The following is a 17,950-nucleotide window of genomic DNA, read 5'->3' as shown; positions in this document are numbered from 1 at the left end:
ACAAGAGTAATTATGATCTCTGTATGAAAAGGAAATGGTTTATTTGTATGCTTTTCTATTTTATATTTGAAAAGAAATTATATAAAGTTGAAACGTTAAAATGTAGAATTAAAGTGCACCTCTAAAATCCATAGAAAAAGGCTATTTTGATGTTGGAAAAACATCTAATTAATCAATTCGAATCAAACTGCATAGTTAAAAATAATACATCTTGTAATACATTATTTGGACCATCTATTTTCAATATTTTTATATATTTATAGATATACTTGATTTGAGCCTTTTCTGAAATTTATAATTTTATAATTAAATATAAAAATAGATTTTGACACAATTTTTTACACCAAAATTGCATCTCATGGTAAAGTTTGAAAGTGCACCTTAGTTGCAACTTTATCGAAACCACACCCTTTATATTTTACATCGAAACCACACCCTTTATATTTTACATAAGTCATACATTGTTATAATGAATATTACATTTTAATTATATTTTCTTTCCTATATATTGAATTAAGATTAAAATTGGGAAGTCGATACTTCTTACCATCTTCACATTGGTTAGAAGACGTAAAAATATTTATAGAATAAATAAAATAACCAAAATACCAATGTTGTATGGGGTATTTTGGTTATTTTTAGTTAAATCGGTTAAAAATTTTAATATTATTTATAAGTGCATTATAATAAGAAGTATAAATGCTCAAAATTTGAGCTTAATCACATATATAAAAAAAATAGTAAAATTAAACTACTATATTCATTAAATAGTGGAACTTAAGTATAAAACATAAAAGAAAAATTTTATATAAGTACGAAGCTCTACACAACCAAATTAGGGCTCACCTCAAAATTTTCACTAGAGGAGTTTGTTTTGATGTCAAAATATCTTCAATTTGAGTATCTCGACCTCAAGATGCATCGACATGAGAAAAAAAATTGATTTCAACTTTTGAAAATAGTGCATCTTGTAATGTATTTTGGACTGACAATTTTAAAAATTTTCAAGTTTTCATATATCTACTCGATCTACATTATTTTTTAAGCTTTAAATTTTATAATTAGAGATAAAAATATTATTATAAGTTGTAATGATGTGTGGTCCTTCATTTAGAAAGAGAGAGAGAGAGAGTGAGAGAGAGAAAAGAGAGCAATGGCCCAAATGTTGCGCTTTGATATTCGGCAATGCCATGTACATCTACGAAATGGTTTTGCCAGTTTTTGTTTTTTATTATTTTCGAAGGTAGAATATAATTTAAAAGGTGTGGTTTGTATAAGGTTGCAACTTTAAACAATCCAATTAAGGTGCACCTCCAAATTTTATCATAAATGCAACTTTGATACCAAAAAAAATTTGGATGGCTTGAGAATCTATTTTCACCTCTAATTATAAAACTTTAAACTCTAAATATAGTTCAAATCAAGTAAATCTATAAATATATGAAAATCTTAAAAAATAGACAGCTCAGATAATGTGTTACAAGATATACTATTTCATGGAGTCGAAATATGTTTTTCTCTTCATATTTATTCATCTTGACATCGAGATGATCAATTAGAGGGTTTTCCAACATTCAAACAATATTTTATAAGGTTTACCTTTAATTCTACATTTAAAGTTGCAACCTTATATAAACTATTTCCTTATTTAAATGGTCTCTTTAAAATTTTATTCAAAATTAATTTTATGAAACAAAGTTTGAATTTTGGGATAACTTTTAGGAGGTGCTCTTTTATGTACATCGGTATTTTGAAATTTTCTACTTTGACTTAATTTTTATCCAAATTTAAATAAAATATGTTAATGTGTGGATATGGATATGCATATGTATGAATACACATCTCTTGATAAGAGTAGAAAAATAAACATTGCCCCTTTCTTTATTTTAGGATAGGGAATACTTTTTAATGATAGTTGTCTTTTATATATATATATATATATATAATTGGGGGGAAATACGATTAATCTTTATGAAATCACACAATAAGATGGTTTATTTTTTGTATATCTCAAGCCCGGGTAAAAAGGATGTGTATTAGGTAGGGAACTAACATAAAATTTTGCTAAAACTTCGTGTAGCTGGCCGCAATTAATTGGCGAAAAGCTTTGATGATGATTTTTTGTATAAAAAGATCATATCACCCCTAATAATGTGTATTTACTAGCCCCACTCAAAATCTGAGAACATTTTTCTCGAATTTTATACAGCCAACTTCACATCTTTCAGCTACGGTGCTTGTGACATTCCTATACCAAAGGTAAAGAAATCTACAGTATACAATCCTTTATTATTGATTAGGTTTGAGACAAAATCAGTACACAATAACATCACTATTGATTAGGCTATATAGTGCAAATACATTATTTTGGCTTTTGAGAGATGAGGGCATAGTTTTGAATTAAGTCTATAAATTTTAATGGTGACTTTGCCACATGCATAATGGAAATAATGGTTATGGTAGGTGTAGATGACTGTCTGCATTGGATAACCAATGTGCTGTCAATTCAATGTTTTGAAAGAGTAGTTCCATTAAAAGTTACTTATTGCACTTTATCCTCATGTAATAATTTGATTATGTACACAGAAGTGTGTTTGTTTTGGTAATTAAACGTGATTTAGCCAGTCCATATGACTTTTCTTTTCCTTACTCCTTTATTTTTCATTCTTTTTTTTGTACAATGTTATTAGTTCAAAAAGGCGTATCCGGCATCTAACTCGCAGGGATTTGGATGAGTCCTAAAAGAATCAAGACGGCCCAACATCTAACAACATTCAAGAATTTTTATTTTGCGTTATGTACCAAAACAATAACACATCCTCAACCACCATATTCCAAATCTAACAGTCAATAGTGATTGTGACCTCTTTGTATTAAAAGTAAATGGTTTCATTGTATACATTTTCTTAATATTTTCTTATTGTTTTATTTAATTTAAAAAAATCTAATCAAAACACACACAATAATGAGTTAGCATGGCTGTAAAAAAGATAAAGCATGGCTGAAAAAACGATAAAATGTTAAATAGTTGATAAGTTAAGTAATTTTGATAAACTACTTATCTTTTATCACTGTTATCTGAGACCAACTTTCATAAATACAAATTTGAGGGAAATTTATTAAAATACCAATAAGGGAAAAATCCATAAAGGATGAATTATTTAACATTTTGATCAATTGCAACTATTCCGACTCAAGACCATGCGTTCTTTTATGGGTATGTTGAAATCAAATCAAAGGATATGGGTAAAGTGTTAAATTGTTCATCTCTTAGGAGTAATTTGATAAATTTCGTTAAATTTAATTGTAATTAACTTTCAAAAACCCCTGCTTAACGGCGATTAGCTTCCACGAAGCTTCACATATCCACTGTGAAGAGCAAAAAGTTCTTCCTCGGTGACCCGAAAGCCCAGATGAAATGCAACAAGTATCCTTGACAATCCCGTCAAAAGAAAGTCAGTTGAATGTTGTATTTCCTTTGAGACTTTATAAGTTCTTAGCCATGGTCATAACTCATAACTGAGTAATCAACCGACTACAAAGCAGAACACATTATCAATGGCGAACCGAAGTCCAATCAAGAAATGCGGCATTTGAAGCAGTGGGGAAGTCCAATTAGGTCTTACACGAATCGTGTTTCTTCATTTCACTCTATCAAAGGACAAACCCTCAATGAAATCATAAGATACCATATATTTTATTCTAATACAACATGTTGCTTACAAAACTAGTTTTCAAGTCAGCTGTCATCATTGTCAAAGCCTTTTCCAAACTAATTAACGTCGGCTACACGAACCTTGATCCGCCATTCTGCCTTATTAAGCGTCATACCCTCAGTAATACCATAAATTTCTATATTTTTCTCACTATTTTTAACCATATCTTTTTGGGTTATCCTTTGTTTTTTTTTTAACCTTGCACTTGAACTACCCTGCGCTTTCTAATAGGTCTGCACAACATCCACCATCATCATCATCATCATCATCATCATAACATTTTTTCAATTACTTGAGATCGACTACACGAATCCTAATCCGTCATTCTGGTATATTAATAGCTATACCATCACTCTCCAATCTTTTTTCATTACTTGGCCTCGTATTTTTTTTCACACTTCCCATATCAACTATGATTCTCAAAAGTTATTTTGACTATGATTCTCAAAAGTTATTTTGACTTACTCCACAATGATTACATGATACTAAAAACAGTATCACCAATCCAAAGGGATAAGGAGGCAAAGAAAAATAGCCACCACTAATTTCTCATCATAATATTTGTCCCCTGATTCTATGTTGCCTCTTGTTGACAAACAATGGCCACTCAAAACAGTTGAGGGACCATTTTCCAACAGTCTGTACCCCACCCATGTGCCTAAAAAAATTGCACACTAAGAAGTAGAGCCACCACACATGGGTCCCTTAGAAGAGTAGTGAATGCTAAGAGAGAACTTTCTTTGTCCTTTTAAAATTTGTGTAGTGTAACCTGGGGACCATTTTCTAGATGGGCCTAAAAATTAAGAGGAGAGATGCAATTAATGAAATACATACCTATGTCTATATCCAAAGAAGGAAAAAGTTTATATACGGATGTTACCTTTAAATGTAGAACTACGGATGCTCCTCAAAAATCCATTGGAAAATGTAGTTTTAATATTAAAAAATCTTTTGATTGATCATCTCGACATCAGGATATATAACCATGAAAAATAAAAAGATTTTAAGTCTCATAAATAATGTATTTTACAATATATTATCTACACCGTCCATTTTCAATATTTTCAAATGTTTATAGATCTGCTTGATTTTAACCATTTTTGAAATTTAAAATTTTATAAGTAGATATAAAAATAGATTTTGAGATAATCCTAGAAACATTTTACATCAAAATTATATACCATGATAAAATCTGAAAGTGCACCTTACCTCTACACCTACGGATGCATCCGTATACCCTCCAAAGAAATCAATTGTAGAAGTACTCTCTCTCTTAGCCATCAATTGGAGGACATATTCCTCTCTCTCCAAATAAGTCAATTATAGAATTATGTACTCTCTCTCCATCCCTACAAGAAAACAACCCCCTCTCTCTCTAAACAAGTGCATTGAAGAAATATATACTCTTCATCCAAAGAAATAAATTGTCGGAATATGTACCATCTCATAAGAAAACAATCTCTCTCTCTCTCTAAATTTTCGACCCAACCTTGAATGAGAGAGATATGCCTGTCTCCACATTATGTATAGAAGCCAATTGTACCCCTCATATATCCCCCCTGTACATGTTTGGTTCTTGAGCAACAAGAACGTACACTCACTGAGCTTATGCTTTCCAAGTGGGTTCCATGTTTTCATCATAGCAAGTGATTCGAAAATAGCCCATCTTGCCCGAGTCGGGTCGGATCGGACCAAGAGCCTAACAATTCTACGTCTGAAAACCCTGGAACTCTCGAGTCTCATGATTTTCCGTCATTTGTAATTCTTTCTGAAAATCATCAAGTTTGACTGGAGTCGCCTGATTCAGATTTTCGAACCACTGTTTGCGACAGTAGTTTCCTTGAAATGTTTACCTATGAATTGCTAAAATTGAGTTTATTTTCTAAGAAAATATATACAATGATAGTATTTATTTTTTATACAAGGAGGTAACAATCATTATTGTCCATTAGATGTGAAATTGGATGGGTGAAAATGTGTCATTAATTAGGCACAAAATTCAAATTAAAATTTATCAAATAATGTGACGCACTTCAATCTATTAAATTTAATACCTGTATTTAAAGTAAATTCATTGTACTTAAAATAAATGGTCTCACAGTACACGATCCCATTTTCTATTAAATTTAATATCTGTACTTAAAGTAAATTCATTGTACTTAAAATAAATGGTCTCACGGTACACGATCCCATTTTCTAATTAAAAGGAAGACAAGTACAATGTCATCACTGTCTCTTCAATAGATTGGATGGTGGTAAGAGGAGAAGGGGTCTATATTTGATCTTCTCCATCGCCATCCAACTCATTGATTAAACGATGATAGCAATGCTGATGATGTTGCCTTCACGACTATATAGATCATGTTATGGTTTTTTCTAACTCTATATCCTATTCGAAGCTAAAAGGGGCAGGAATTTAGGTTCTAATATTACCTCTCGAGTGATTGAGCTTGATAATAATTTCTTGAAACAATAGACAAGTATGAACATTGGAACAATATTTTATATTTTTATATTTTTATTTTACAAAAGGGTCAAAACATCACAATTTACATAATAAGGTTTTTTTTTTTCATTTGACTCAAACACCTCCTCATAAAAATATCCTCAAAAATATTAAATTATCTTGTTCAATGTCACAACCCTTGAGAAGTATGACCACTGGAACATTATTTTTTATTTTTATATTACAAAAGGGTCTAAACTCAAAAAATCACAATTAATATAACAAGGTTACCTATTTTTATTTATTTTTATTTTTATATTACAAAAGGGTCAAAACTCAAAAAATCACAATTAATATAACAAGGGTGTACTGGCATTTTTGAAGTATTTTTTTGAGAAGGTAATTAAAAGAAATAAAAACTAAAAAGTAAGCTCCCTGGTCCCCTCAATCCTTTCAACAAACCCATAGAACACCTAAATTATATCTTCCCCAGGTGTTACCAATCGTGGTGGAATTTCTGATACATAGTCAGGATACAAAATATAAGTAAACAATATTTTACTAAAATGTGCCTCTTCTTATCATTATTAATATTCTTTAGTTATTACTTAAAGGGTGTGATTTCCATAAGGTTGCAACCTTAAACAATCCAATTAAGGCATACCACCAGATTTTGTCATAACATATAATTTTAGTGTAAAACATTATTGGGATTACCTGAAATTCTATTTTTATATCTAATTATAACATTTTAAATTCTATCATCTAAAAATAATTAAGATGGATGGAAATAGGTGGTCCATCTAAAAATAATTAAAACTAATGTTGCAAATATTTTCTTAATAGAATTGGTATTTTAAATTTTTAAAATTTATTTATGTTTTCATATTCATGATCTCCATAATAGAGATTACATGTTCTTAAAAATTAGGTCCAAAAATCCATCTCAAAAATAGATTTCAAAATGTGACTCATTTCTATATGGACACATAGAAATCGTGTCCTCTAAGTAAACAACTTTTGCTTAAATGTCCTTCTACTTATCATCCATAACATTCTTTAGTTATAAGCCTTAAATTCAAATTACTGCATGTTAATACAGACTGGTCATTCCAAAACAATAAAGAAACAGCTCAAAAAGGGAGAAAAGTTGAAGAGAAAATTGTTTTGAAAAATATCAAACTCAATAAATAACAATTGGCTAACCTCTTTCAAAAAGCAATTGGCTGATTTTCAAAACTGGAATATGAAGGACCGGGTTTTTATGAGTCCCCCGGCTCATACTATTCTCAAGCAGGCTCCTTCTAACACCCTTTCTTGATATAGATCTTGGAACCAAATTTGTAGAGATCCATGATCTATATGATGATGATCATGAATATAGGAAATAAAATAAAATAAAACTTTAAAAACCTTTTTTTAAAAAAAAAAAAAATTCTTATCAATTGCACAATAACCTTTAGTTGTAGAGGTTCATCTTAAATATAGACGTTTGGGAGTCAGCAGCCTTGTGAGTTGGCTGACTCGCAAAATACTTTTACAAGTTATTTTTCGATAAAAATCCAAAAGATAGAAAAAACAAAAAATATACTATAAAAAATCATGATTTAATATGTTGTCATGCACCCAAAGTCGTATGTCTTCTCAAGTGACACAAAAAGTATACTCTAAAAAATCATGATTTAATACAAAGAATATAGCCATGGGTGTAGCAGAGATGAGGATATTGAGATGAATGAGTGGCAAGACAAGAAGAGATAGAATTCGAAATGAATCCATTCAAGAAAATTTAAGTGTGGTACCAATAAACGACAAGATGAGATAATAGACTTAAGTGTATTGGCCATGTGTACCACAAACTCAATGCACCGCATGTTAGGAGGTACGAATTAGTTCAAGTGAAAGGCTCAAAAAGGGCAAAGGGTAAACTCAAAAAGACATGGCTGGAAGTAGTGAAAAAAAATATGAAGATTTATGGTTTCACTGATGGTATGACCCTTAATAGAGCAAAATGACCCACCAGGATTTGTGTCGCCAACCCCAATTAATTAAAAAAAAGCTTATGATGATGATAAACAACATGGCCATGGGTGATACCTATTTATAGTTTTTGGAGGTACCTGAATGAAATGTCTACAAATCACATATACTTCTTTAGGCTTACATTATTTGGTTTTCATTTTAAAAAATGTTAATTGTAACATTACCTAAACAGAACTTTTTAGCTTTATATAGGTGGGGTTTTAAAGGCTGCTTCTCTCTTTCATATAGCGTATTAACATTAAAACAAATTTTATTGCAATGGCCTAGGAGTGCTCATTCAGCAAATTTGGAAATAATTACCACCGATTGAAAAATGGCCAACCGATCCAAATTGGGAATTGATGAGGACCGACCCAATTCCTCAACAGAACAAATAATATATCCAATTTATAGGTATTTGCCCAATTATGTCTGAGAACCAGACGAGTCTTTTAAGAAACCAAGCTATCCGGATAGACTCAATCGCCTAGTTCCCGCCCATTTAATTTTTTTATTATCATTTTATTTTTTAATTTTTTTTAAAAATAGAATATTATTTATTTTATTATTTTTTTTAAATTATTCCTACACCAAAGAATCAATCCAATACGGCCCGAATCAGAAATCAAGATTGGTCTAGCCAGTGACCAATCCAGCTGCCCAATCTGGGTTCTAAAACACCAATTATAACAAAGTTATTTAATCCAAAAAGAACAAGTTACGATTCAAACTGTTGGAGTTCACTCAAAACATAGAAACTCTGAATAGTTATTTGAACAGCGAGTTACATTTACGCACCATCAGTGCTAATATTGGCATGCTCGGGACCATGAAAAATATAACTGATTAGTTTACCGCTACCATAGGCATTATTTATTTTTATTTTTCTTTTGATTTTTCCTTGTTTTGCTTCCGAAAAAGAATTAAGAGACACTAATGGTAACCATTCGAGCTGACGAAATTAGTAACTTTGGTTACTTCACAAAGCCAAAACAACAATGCAATCGCATGATTCAGGTATCCATTGAAAGATTACAGATTTTCTTCCAAGATAGAGCACTTCTCTGTTTTGAATTTTGACTGTTTAATCATTTTGCCATAATTCTCGTTCTATTACTCAATGCTCCTTAGAAAGAAAGTTCTATTTATCTCGGTATAAAGCTATGAGCAAAGACCAGTCAATTCATTTGGGCTAACTTAACATACGTCAATTAGGGCTTTCCCCTAGTCTAAGCCTTTTTCTCCCACTAATATGTCAGGGTGGTAAGTGAGCTTCCACCAGATGTATTAATGGAAGAATAGGTACAATACTACAAAGATGACATTTACATTGGTCTGACAATACACTCTTATGCACACAAGGTCCTCATTGCATGTCGCACAAATGGGCTTGCGAGTTCTAATCTCCATCTTCTAAAAATGGTTCTCGCACTTCAATCCTTTGGAGGGATAAGCATATTTTTTAGGACACTATTTTGATATTCCAAATTACCTCCCTTAATAGAGTAGAATGACAGTCCAGGATTCATGTAGCCGACCCTTAATAATTGGGAAAAGACTTTAACTATGATGATGAAATTACCTCCCTTTTTGGAAGGATCGCTTAGAGTTTTCTTTTTCCCTGCAATTTCTTTCTTGCCCAATTACTCAGGAGTGAAACTTTCTAGATCTTGGCTCAGTTTTTGTTTTGTAAATTTTCTTTTGAACCAGTTTGTTAGGAAGCTAGGGATGCTGGAACCAACTATAGTATTAGTATATTAGTATTGAACTCATAATCTCTTCCCCCTCTTTGGCCACTTTGTGAATTTGAACCCAAGACCATGAGTCATCAGGATAGAAAGAGGTACATAAAAATCCCAAATTCAAGACATAACATGTAAAAATGATAGAAGAGGATCGATATGATGATTTTGAGATTCAAGCATAGAGCAAGAAGTACTAGACATATGCAGAGCAATTTTTGGCAGGAAACCATGGCCTATGGCCTAACACAATTTAACCATTAACATTGTAAATAGATTTAACATTCATCAGCTTTCCCAGCAGGACAAAAAGAAAAAAGAAAAAAGAATAATTAACTAATCAAATACAGTGTCTAAATTATTATTATACACATATGTAGGGTATATGGTATACAACTGTAGTGTCCGATAAGCAACATTCATCTAACTACAATGAGTCTTCATCATCTATATTTAAGAATGGATCGACGGTGACCTGTTTGTATAGTATGTATCATGCAAAGGCAATGCCTGGTGCAGTTTCCCTTCTCTAAATACATATGCCTTCCCCAAACATTATTACATGAAAAAATAAATGTATATTTGGATAAAAACAAGGGCCTACATACCTTGAATTCCGGTGAAGTATAATGTGAAGTCTTCTTTAGAATTGGGGTAATATCAACGATAGTAAGCCATGTGTCGAGATGATCTAAAGGGAGAAGCATCATTAACTGTGGGGACCCTGCGCACATGGCTTGCGGGATTGAAGGCCTTCTTTGTCATGGTCTTGGTTTCGGATCGAAGCCATGATTCAACAACAGAGTATAGATTCTTCGCGCTTTTCATCTCATTCACGTCTGCAAGCTTCTCTGAACGCCTCAATTCACCATCTTGAATGTATGCCACATGAGTAGCCCAGGACTCTAACCCATCAAAGATATGGGTGGCATAGACAATGGTAGCACCTCTCTACAATGAAATTAGAAGTTCAAACTTCAACTTACTGGAATGACTACTCCAGGTTTGTGCCCATATGCTTAATTGAGTGCTTTCGTGCAAAAGAGGGGGGGAGAAGGGAGAGAGAGAGAGAGAGAGAGAGAGAGAGAGAGAGAGAGTAATATGCAAGTCTTGTGCATGACCAAATTCTAATGAAGGTATCCTCACCCCTTCACATTCTTCTTTGAAGAAGTCAAGTAAATCCATCCTAGCAACAACATCCAGATCGACTGTGACTTCATCAAGCAGAAGCACCTGCATACGCTTACAGCCTCATTATGGTCAAATAGCTTCCACATAAATGCATATATTAGCTACCAAATTCGTCTTCATTAGTTACTTGAATGCTGATCGGCTTTAAAATAAAAACAAAAAACAAATTGAAAAAACTGTAAGTGCTTAAGATCACCTTTGTCAAATATCCCATCGGAGTTATTGACCAATGGAACCCAGAACTCCATACTTGCTCTGTTTACTTCATTATTCCATTGTTTTGTTTTACCTCCCGCCAGTTACCTTTTCTTTTTCATTTCTTTTTTATTTTCATTTTCCTTTCTATATTCTCTCTCTCACTATTTGATAGAAACTAGGTTCAGTAGTTCTTGATCGCAATGGTGATCTGCCAGTATCTAATTGTTCTTACCCAAATCCTATAAAATTTTCCTTTCCCATTTCGAAAAAGTAGGGGCCAAATGTTTTCTTATTTTAAGCACGAAAAATGAAGCCAGTAGAAGGTTTGATGAAGTGGTCAAAAAGCAGGTCATGTTGGCTAGATATGCATAAAGATATGATAACAGATTAGTCGGAAAAAACAAAAAGAAAGAAGCCATATTTGGCTCAGCAATTTCATCATGTGACGTGAGGCAGCTGAAACGACCTGAAATGGATGAAGAAGCCCCATACAAATTTGGACCCTGCGTCGCTGCCCATCAGACACTTTATGCATTCGCCACTGCAGATCAATATCAAGCAGATCAATCAACTTCTCTCTCCTTTCAGGATCTACTCCTTCAACTGCGAACCAACGCACCAAAAAGGATAACATAAAGACTGTTACCAAAATATAGTAATTGATTTCATTTGTCAAAAAAAAAAAAGGATAGTAACAATGGAATACAATGAAACCAGAAGTCCATTGTTCAATCGTTGTTTCCAGTAAAGAAACATGTTAAAAGTGTTGCTTCAAGGTTCCAATGAGAATATGATAAAAGTAAGGAGCTATTCTTTCCAGAAGCGGACAAGGAGAAAATGTTCATAACATAATTGATATCTCTCCATTTCCAGAATTGAGGTATATATAATGATGCCATGCATATCTCTTCAAGTAGGCCTCTCAGGTATGCATGAATGTAGAACAGAAAGACAAACATATCAAAGATAACTTTGTTTACTTTTTGATGCTCCACATGAAAGATAATCCACATTAATGATAATGGTAATCAAATGTGGGAAGAGAAAAGGGTGGTACTTGCATTACTGGAATGTAATGGCCAATATATGCTTACCTCCAAATATCATGTGTTCGGCAGAGAAATCACCTTGGAGAGGAATTTCACCCTGTGTTCAAATAATAATGGAATATCAGCAGGAGTATTTCTGTGGGAGTGTCACAACAAGAGAAAGAGAGAGAGAGAGAGAGAGAGAGAGAGAGAGAGAGAGAGAGCTGCTCTATTGTCCCACAACTACCCTATAAATCCAATGGACAATCAGCAATTATTGATTTCAAGCTTCATTAATTGAGGAAATATGCCGTATGTCAATTTCAATAACCATTAATTCCGTTGCTTTTAGTCTGTATGGTTCCTTGAATGACAACTTGACGGATGAGTGACAACCATGCAAACAATTAATGAGACTTTTAACAGAAAGATAGGGCTCTATAACCCCATCGCTGGAAAACATGCAGAAGTCACTTATAAGTCATGCATGCAGACCGCTAAGAAAAACAACTGAAATCTCAAGAAACATCCATCAAGAAGTGTAAGTAATATAAAATAGGAAATAATTATGTGATCAGTCCCAGTCTCATGCACACATGCAATAGCAGATGCTAAATTGAAAATCATATTCGGTTCTCACTAAAACTACCCTAAAGTCCATAATAGAATAAGGTGTAATTTCCCAATGATGAAATACAATATTCTAGAGCGCCTTAGTAGAAAATTAACTGAATGCATTTCACTTACAGCAGAACCAACAGTTTTACTCCAAGAACCTCCAAGATATGCAAGCTCACCACTGCACACAAGCTGTGTATCATGAAATGCAGAATGACCAATCACTCTTACGACATCCCTGCCTCCAACCATATGCTTTCCTGCTAATATCCTTAATAGAGTAGTCTTCCCTGTTTGCAAAAGATTCCAAATTTCATTCAATTTTTTAATGATCAAAATTATTTCAATGCCCAAAGGAGCAGTATCTATCACTTATCATTCAATTAAGATGAAATGACAAACCCGACAAAATCAAAATTCAGATTGAGATCAAATTCACAATGCACTCATTTCTAATATTATGAAACACGTCCAATATCCTTAGAACGAGATGATCATACACAGCATTGGGGGCTGTTATCATTTTGATAATGGCGAGGGTCAGTAAATGGGTCTCTATGTTTAGAAACAATGGCAGATCATGACACTCTGGGAAAAAATCTGTGTCTGATGTAATACTACTCCATTTGGTAATTTTTATTTACCTGGATGACATAAAAAAAAGAAGTAAAACCCTAAAAATAAATAAAGGGAATAGGAAAGTACCCATTTTTACAGACACTCTTAGATTCTTCGATATACAGGAAAAAGGGAAGGCATCCGTCCAGTATTTTTCTCGACAGACCAACCTCATAGGGTCAGCATATCTCCGACTATTGTGCCAATGACATGATCATGGTATTTCCTTTCTCTTTGTAAATCTAAAATGGGCTACAATCCACAAATCCAGTATGACCATATGTATGTAGAATGATTTGATTTTTATAAATGGGTGCAAAAGATAAAACATAGATATGAAAGTAGAAAGAGAAAGAGGAAGGCATGGGTGTTGCGAGGAACCAAGGCAGGCTAGATTATACATTCTAGAAAACCACTATCCCTTATCAAAATGTTCCTACAAAATATGGCTTTGACTTCGCCATGCTGAATGTCTGCACATATAATAAAATAAAAATGCACAAGTTGAAATGGCATTAAATCAAGGCAAATAAAGTATTTAGGAGTACTTAATTTCCCAAATTATCAATATATTTACACAATGTAGGCATGGAATGAAAGCAAACTGACCATACATGAGAACAGAAAGTGCATTGGAGCAAGATGATTAAAATAAAATAAGCTTATCCTACAATGCATGACTCCACTCTCTTTCTACTGATTTGTATAACTAATCTAAGAAAATGTAAAATAAAAAAGAAGCTAGAAGAGGAACGTCAGCAAAAAGCCACAGAAATAGATGAGATACATGTTTCATCTTTTGTTTTTTAATGTAAGTAACTATTGTATTAAAGTAAGGACTAAGAAAGATTTACAGGTTGCATGTCACTGTTCGTCAATTATTCGCTAATTTCAACAAAGCAGAACTTCAACTTCGGCCAAATGCACGATGAAAACAGTACTTAGAAGACGATGGCAAAAGCCTCAACTCAGGTAAGAGACTGGCCACGGTTTTCTAATATTATTGCAACTTCTGACCAAGATTTGAATTTAAAAAAAAAAATACCTCCCAAATTAGAAACAGTTTTTTCAAACTAGAAAGGAAGCTTACAAAATGAAGGGACCGCAACTTAAAATCGGACATAAAGTGGAAAAGAATTTAAAAAAACTCAAAACAATTCCAACAAGTCTATATGACATTTATATGATGTCAATAAAATTTTACTTCATTTCCAAAACCATTTAAACCCTTATTTTGCTAATTGCCTGAACTGCCTGATTCGAGGATCACTCGATTTGGACCAGACTAGGAGGCCAACGATCCCGGGATGAAACATCCCGGAACCACCCAGGTATCCCAGTGTTTTCGTAATATAATTATTACTTTTTTATTATATAGCCTGGTCCGGCATGGGAATTGCCCAAGCTGGCAAATCGAAATCAGACCCAGCTCGGGCGATTTTGAAACACTGCTATTTCCCATTCGCCAATATCAATCAATCTTTCACTTATGAATATTGTCCATAAATTCTCAACAAATATGAAATCATAACACTTAAAAAATCAAGCAAATGCAATAATTTAGTACTATGGAAGGAGAAGAGGCAAACAAAGCTCAAAAAGATCAATTAAATATGACAATTTGATATTAACCAATAAAAAATTGATACCATAATGTGAAAACTGAGAGAACACTCAATATGCATAAACAAATGTAATAATATGAGTCTGAGAAAAATAAATCAATAAATGGAGATTGGAATTTGATAAAAAAAATTACCAGATCCATTAGCGCCAATAAGTAGGCATCGAGAGCCAGGGGAAATATGTAGGTTAAAATTGGAGAACAATGGGGGCTGATCATCATAGGAGAATTGAAGAGCAGATACTTCTATCGAATTCGTTAATTGGAATTGCAGGGCCTCTTTCTCAAACCCCATTGTTTCCCGACCTAGTTTCTCTCTCTAGATTTCTTCCGCAGAACTCGCTTTGAGTTGCAGGGCCCCTTGTAAATCACTGTTTCTCTCTCTAAATTCTCTTGCTCTTCGATTTAATCTTCTCTCCCCAACAAAAGCGCTGCTCGAACTAATATGATCTCGGTTGACTCGTTATTTTCTCACCACAATCTTGGGCAATTTGCTCTTTGAACTCCAATTCAGTTTTCTCTCTCTAAGTTTTCCCTCTAAATGCATTTCAAAACGCTGACTCGCTCGGTTGATATAAAACTCGCTCTTTGTCCAGCCAAATAGTCTGGTCAAACTCGAGTTACATACAAAAATATTGTATAATTAATATTTGCAATTACCATATAGAGATTTTATACATACTTTTAATATTTTAAACATTGTCTTATTTTTATTTTTTAAATAATTTATTGAATGTCTTTTTTTGGATAAATATATTTACTAAATTTATGCGTTTTTATAGGTGAGTTAGTATAAGGTGCCTACATTATACTATACAAGTAAGACTTACATTTACATTTTATCAAAAAGACACAGTTCAAGTTTCAAAAACTTTACAATAACTCGAAACTATGTATTCAACCCTTGTTATAAAATTTGAAATCTTAAAAACAATACAAATTGGGCAAATCTATGAATATAAAAAAAAAATCTTAAAAATAACCGAGATAACTTGTTATATAATGCATTAGTTTTTAAGATTTAAAATTTCTATTTTTCTTCACTTCTAAATATCTCAAGGTCAATATAATAAATTAGAAGGTTTTTGCTTTTATTCTATAAGATCGTACATATATTTATTCTTTTATTTTATTTCTCTTTATCGGATGTTTTATTTTCTTTGTAGTTTTTTAGTTTTCTACTTATTATTGTTTTCCCTCCATAAACACCTCCGATTAGTCCATTTAGATTCGATTCGGTGATCCACGTCCTGGCCCAAGTCAAGATCCTCGATTCTACCTTATGACGCGTTAAATTGAGGTATTGACTCGCTATTTATCTCTCTAAATCATTTTCTCCCGCACTTAAATCTCCCACTAATTACTGTTTGGTGGCGCCAATATTGTCATGCCCTCACCAAACCGCGGTACGTGTGCAAATTACAATCGCATAATATGTACGGCTCAGATTCATCCACATCCTGGCCGCGAACAGTTGTGGCATGGTGATCGAACTTCAATGCAGGGGTGGCAATGGGTCTGGCCTGACCCGGACTTGGACCCAAAAAATTATATGAGACCTGAATCCATATCTAAAAAATGTAGTGTGGGACTTGGACCCGGATCCAACCTAAAAATTAAGATATCCATATATTTAATTGTATTTAAAAATATGTCATATATTGAGACTCGAAAAATATTTACTGGACCTGACCCGTTGGGTCTAATTTTTTGGACCCATACCTGAAATAAAGTATCTTTATAATTTCATATATCAATTTAAAAAATATGACATTTTTCTACCTCCCCCCAAAACTAACTTAATTCGATAAATCAAATTCATAAATATTACATCTTTCTAACTCCCACCCAATATAAGATTGGCTTAAAAATTGCAGGCATTTTTTAATTCTTTAACAGATTAGCATTTTTTATTTTTTGTGGAAGTGCATATTATAGAAAATGTGTCATTATTCAATTTTTATCTGTATCGATGTAATTATATCTTATTTATTAAACTTTATTTTCATATATTCCTGCAACGCACAATTTCCTCACTAGTTGTTGTAAACCACATGATCTTTGTGAAATGAGCTATTTGTCGGTTATTTTCTATAAATTGATCTATACAATATATGGCTAGCAACGAGCTCAGCCTAATTGGAACCAACCTTAGACTGAGCTCCAGCTTCACTTGGCCCATGTTGGAGCTAAAAGAGCCCACACCTATGTCCAATTCAAGGCAGGCCTCCCCTATGATGGCCTTGCTTAAGGCTTAGCCAGACTGGGTTTTGGTGGTCTAGCCTTCGAGCCACATTACGAAGCCCGTATTTTTTCATAGTGGCCCTACCTCACCCATTGCAAGGCCTATTGGGCAGCTAGGATTGTGTTTTAAAAATAATACATCTTGTAATATACGAGTAGTTATATTATGCTTCATTGGGAGCATAGTTTACTTCTACTCTTTTATCAAATGACCTTTTTCGGAGGAATTTTTTCAATTGGAAATTTTGGTTACCACTTTAGAATGATTATTATAACAAAAATAATAATGAAATAATTTAAGTTTTCTAACACTAAGATCTCACTCTCTAAAATCGAATGATTTCTATTCAATATTAAGACATTATTTTTTCTAAAGTGCTTAGAGGCTATATTTAGAATATTTTTTTATTGAGGTTAACCTATGCGTTGAAGAGATTATATCCTCAAAATTTGGGGGTTCTAAAATTAATCCTAGGTGGAGTTTTACTCGAGAGGGTTAAATG

At 32.9% G+C, this 17,950-nt stretch overlaps 1 protein-coding gene across 1 annotated transcript; it reads right to left on the bottom strand.

Moving 5' to 3' along the window:
- Window positions 1-10,141: 10,141 nt before the first annotated feature.
- On the bottom strand, window positions 10,142-15,627 carry ABCI19 (P-loop containing nucleoside triphosphate hydrolases superfamily protein). The gene is made up of 6 exons (XM_006857265.4): window positions 15,339-15,627; window positions 13,091-13,251; window positions 12,410-12,461; window positions 11,782-11,918; window positions 11,073-11,159; window positions 10,142-10,877 (listed from the first exon to the last, which is right to left on the bottom strand). Exons 1-6 carry the CDS (start codon window positions 15,496-15,498, stop codon window positions 10,587-10,589), a joined length of 888 nt encoding a protein of 295 aa, XP_006857327.1. The 5' UTR covers window positions 15,499-15,627; the 3' UTR covers window positions 10,142-10,586.
- Between the last annotated feature and the right edge of the window lie 2,323 nt (window positions 15,628-17,950).

This window comes from Amborella trichopoda, chromosome 7 (assembly GCF_054954075.1).
Source record: "Amborella trichopoda isolate Santa Cruz 75 chromosome 7, AtrichopodaSantaCruz75HAP2 v2.0, whole genome shotgun sequence".
Classification (NCBI taxonomy): Eukaryota; Viridiplantae; Streptophyta; class Magnoliopsida; order Amborellales; family Amborellaceae; genus Amborella; species Amborella trichopoda.
This window is presented reverse-complemented; position numbering and strand designations above follow the sequence as displayed.

Coding starts and splice junctions, on each gene's coding strand:
- ABCI19 (XM_006857265.4), bottom strand. CDS start 15,498: ATGGGGTTTGAGAAAGAGGCCCTGCAATTCCAATTAACGAATTCGATA. Junction 12,462..13,090: donor GTAAAACTGTTGGTTCTGCT/GTAAGTGAAATG, acceptor ATTTGAACACAG/GGTGAAATTCCTCTCCAAGG. Junction 11,919..12,409: donor CGAACACATGATATTTGGAG/GTAAGCATATAT, acceptor GTTGGTTCGCAG/TTGAAGGAGTAGATCCTGAA.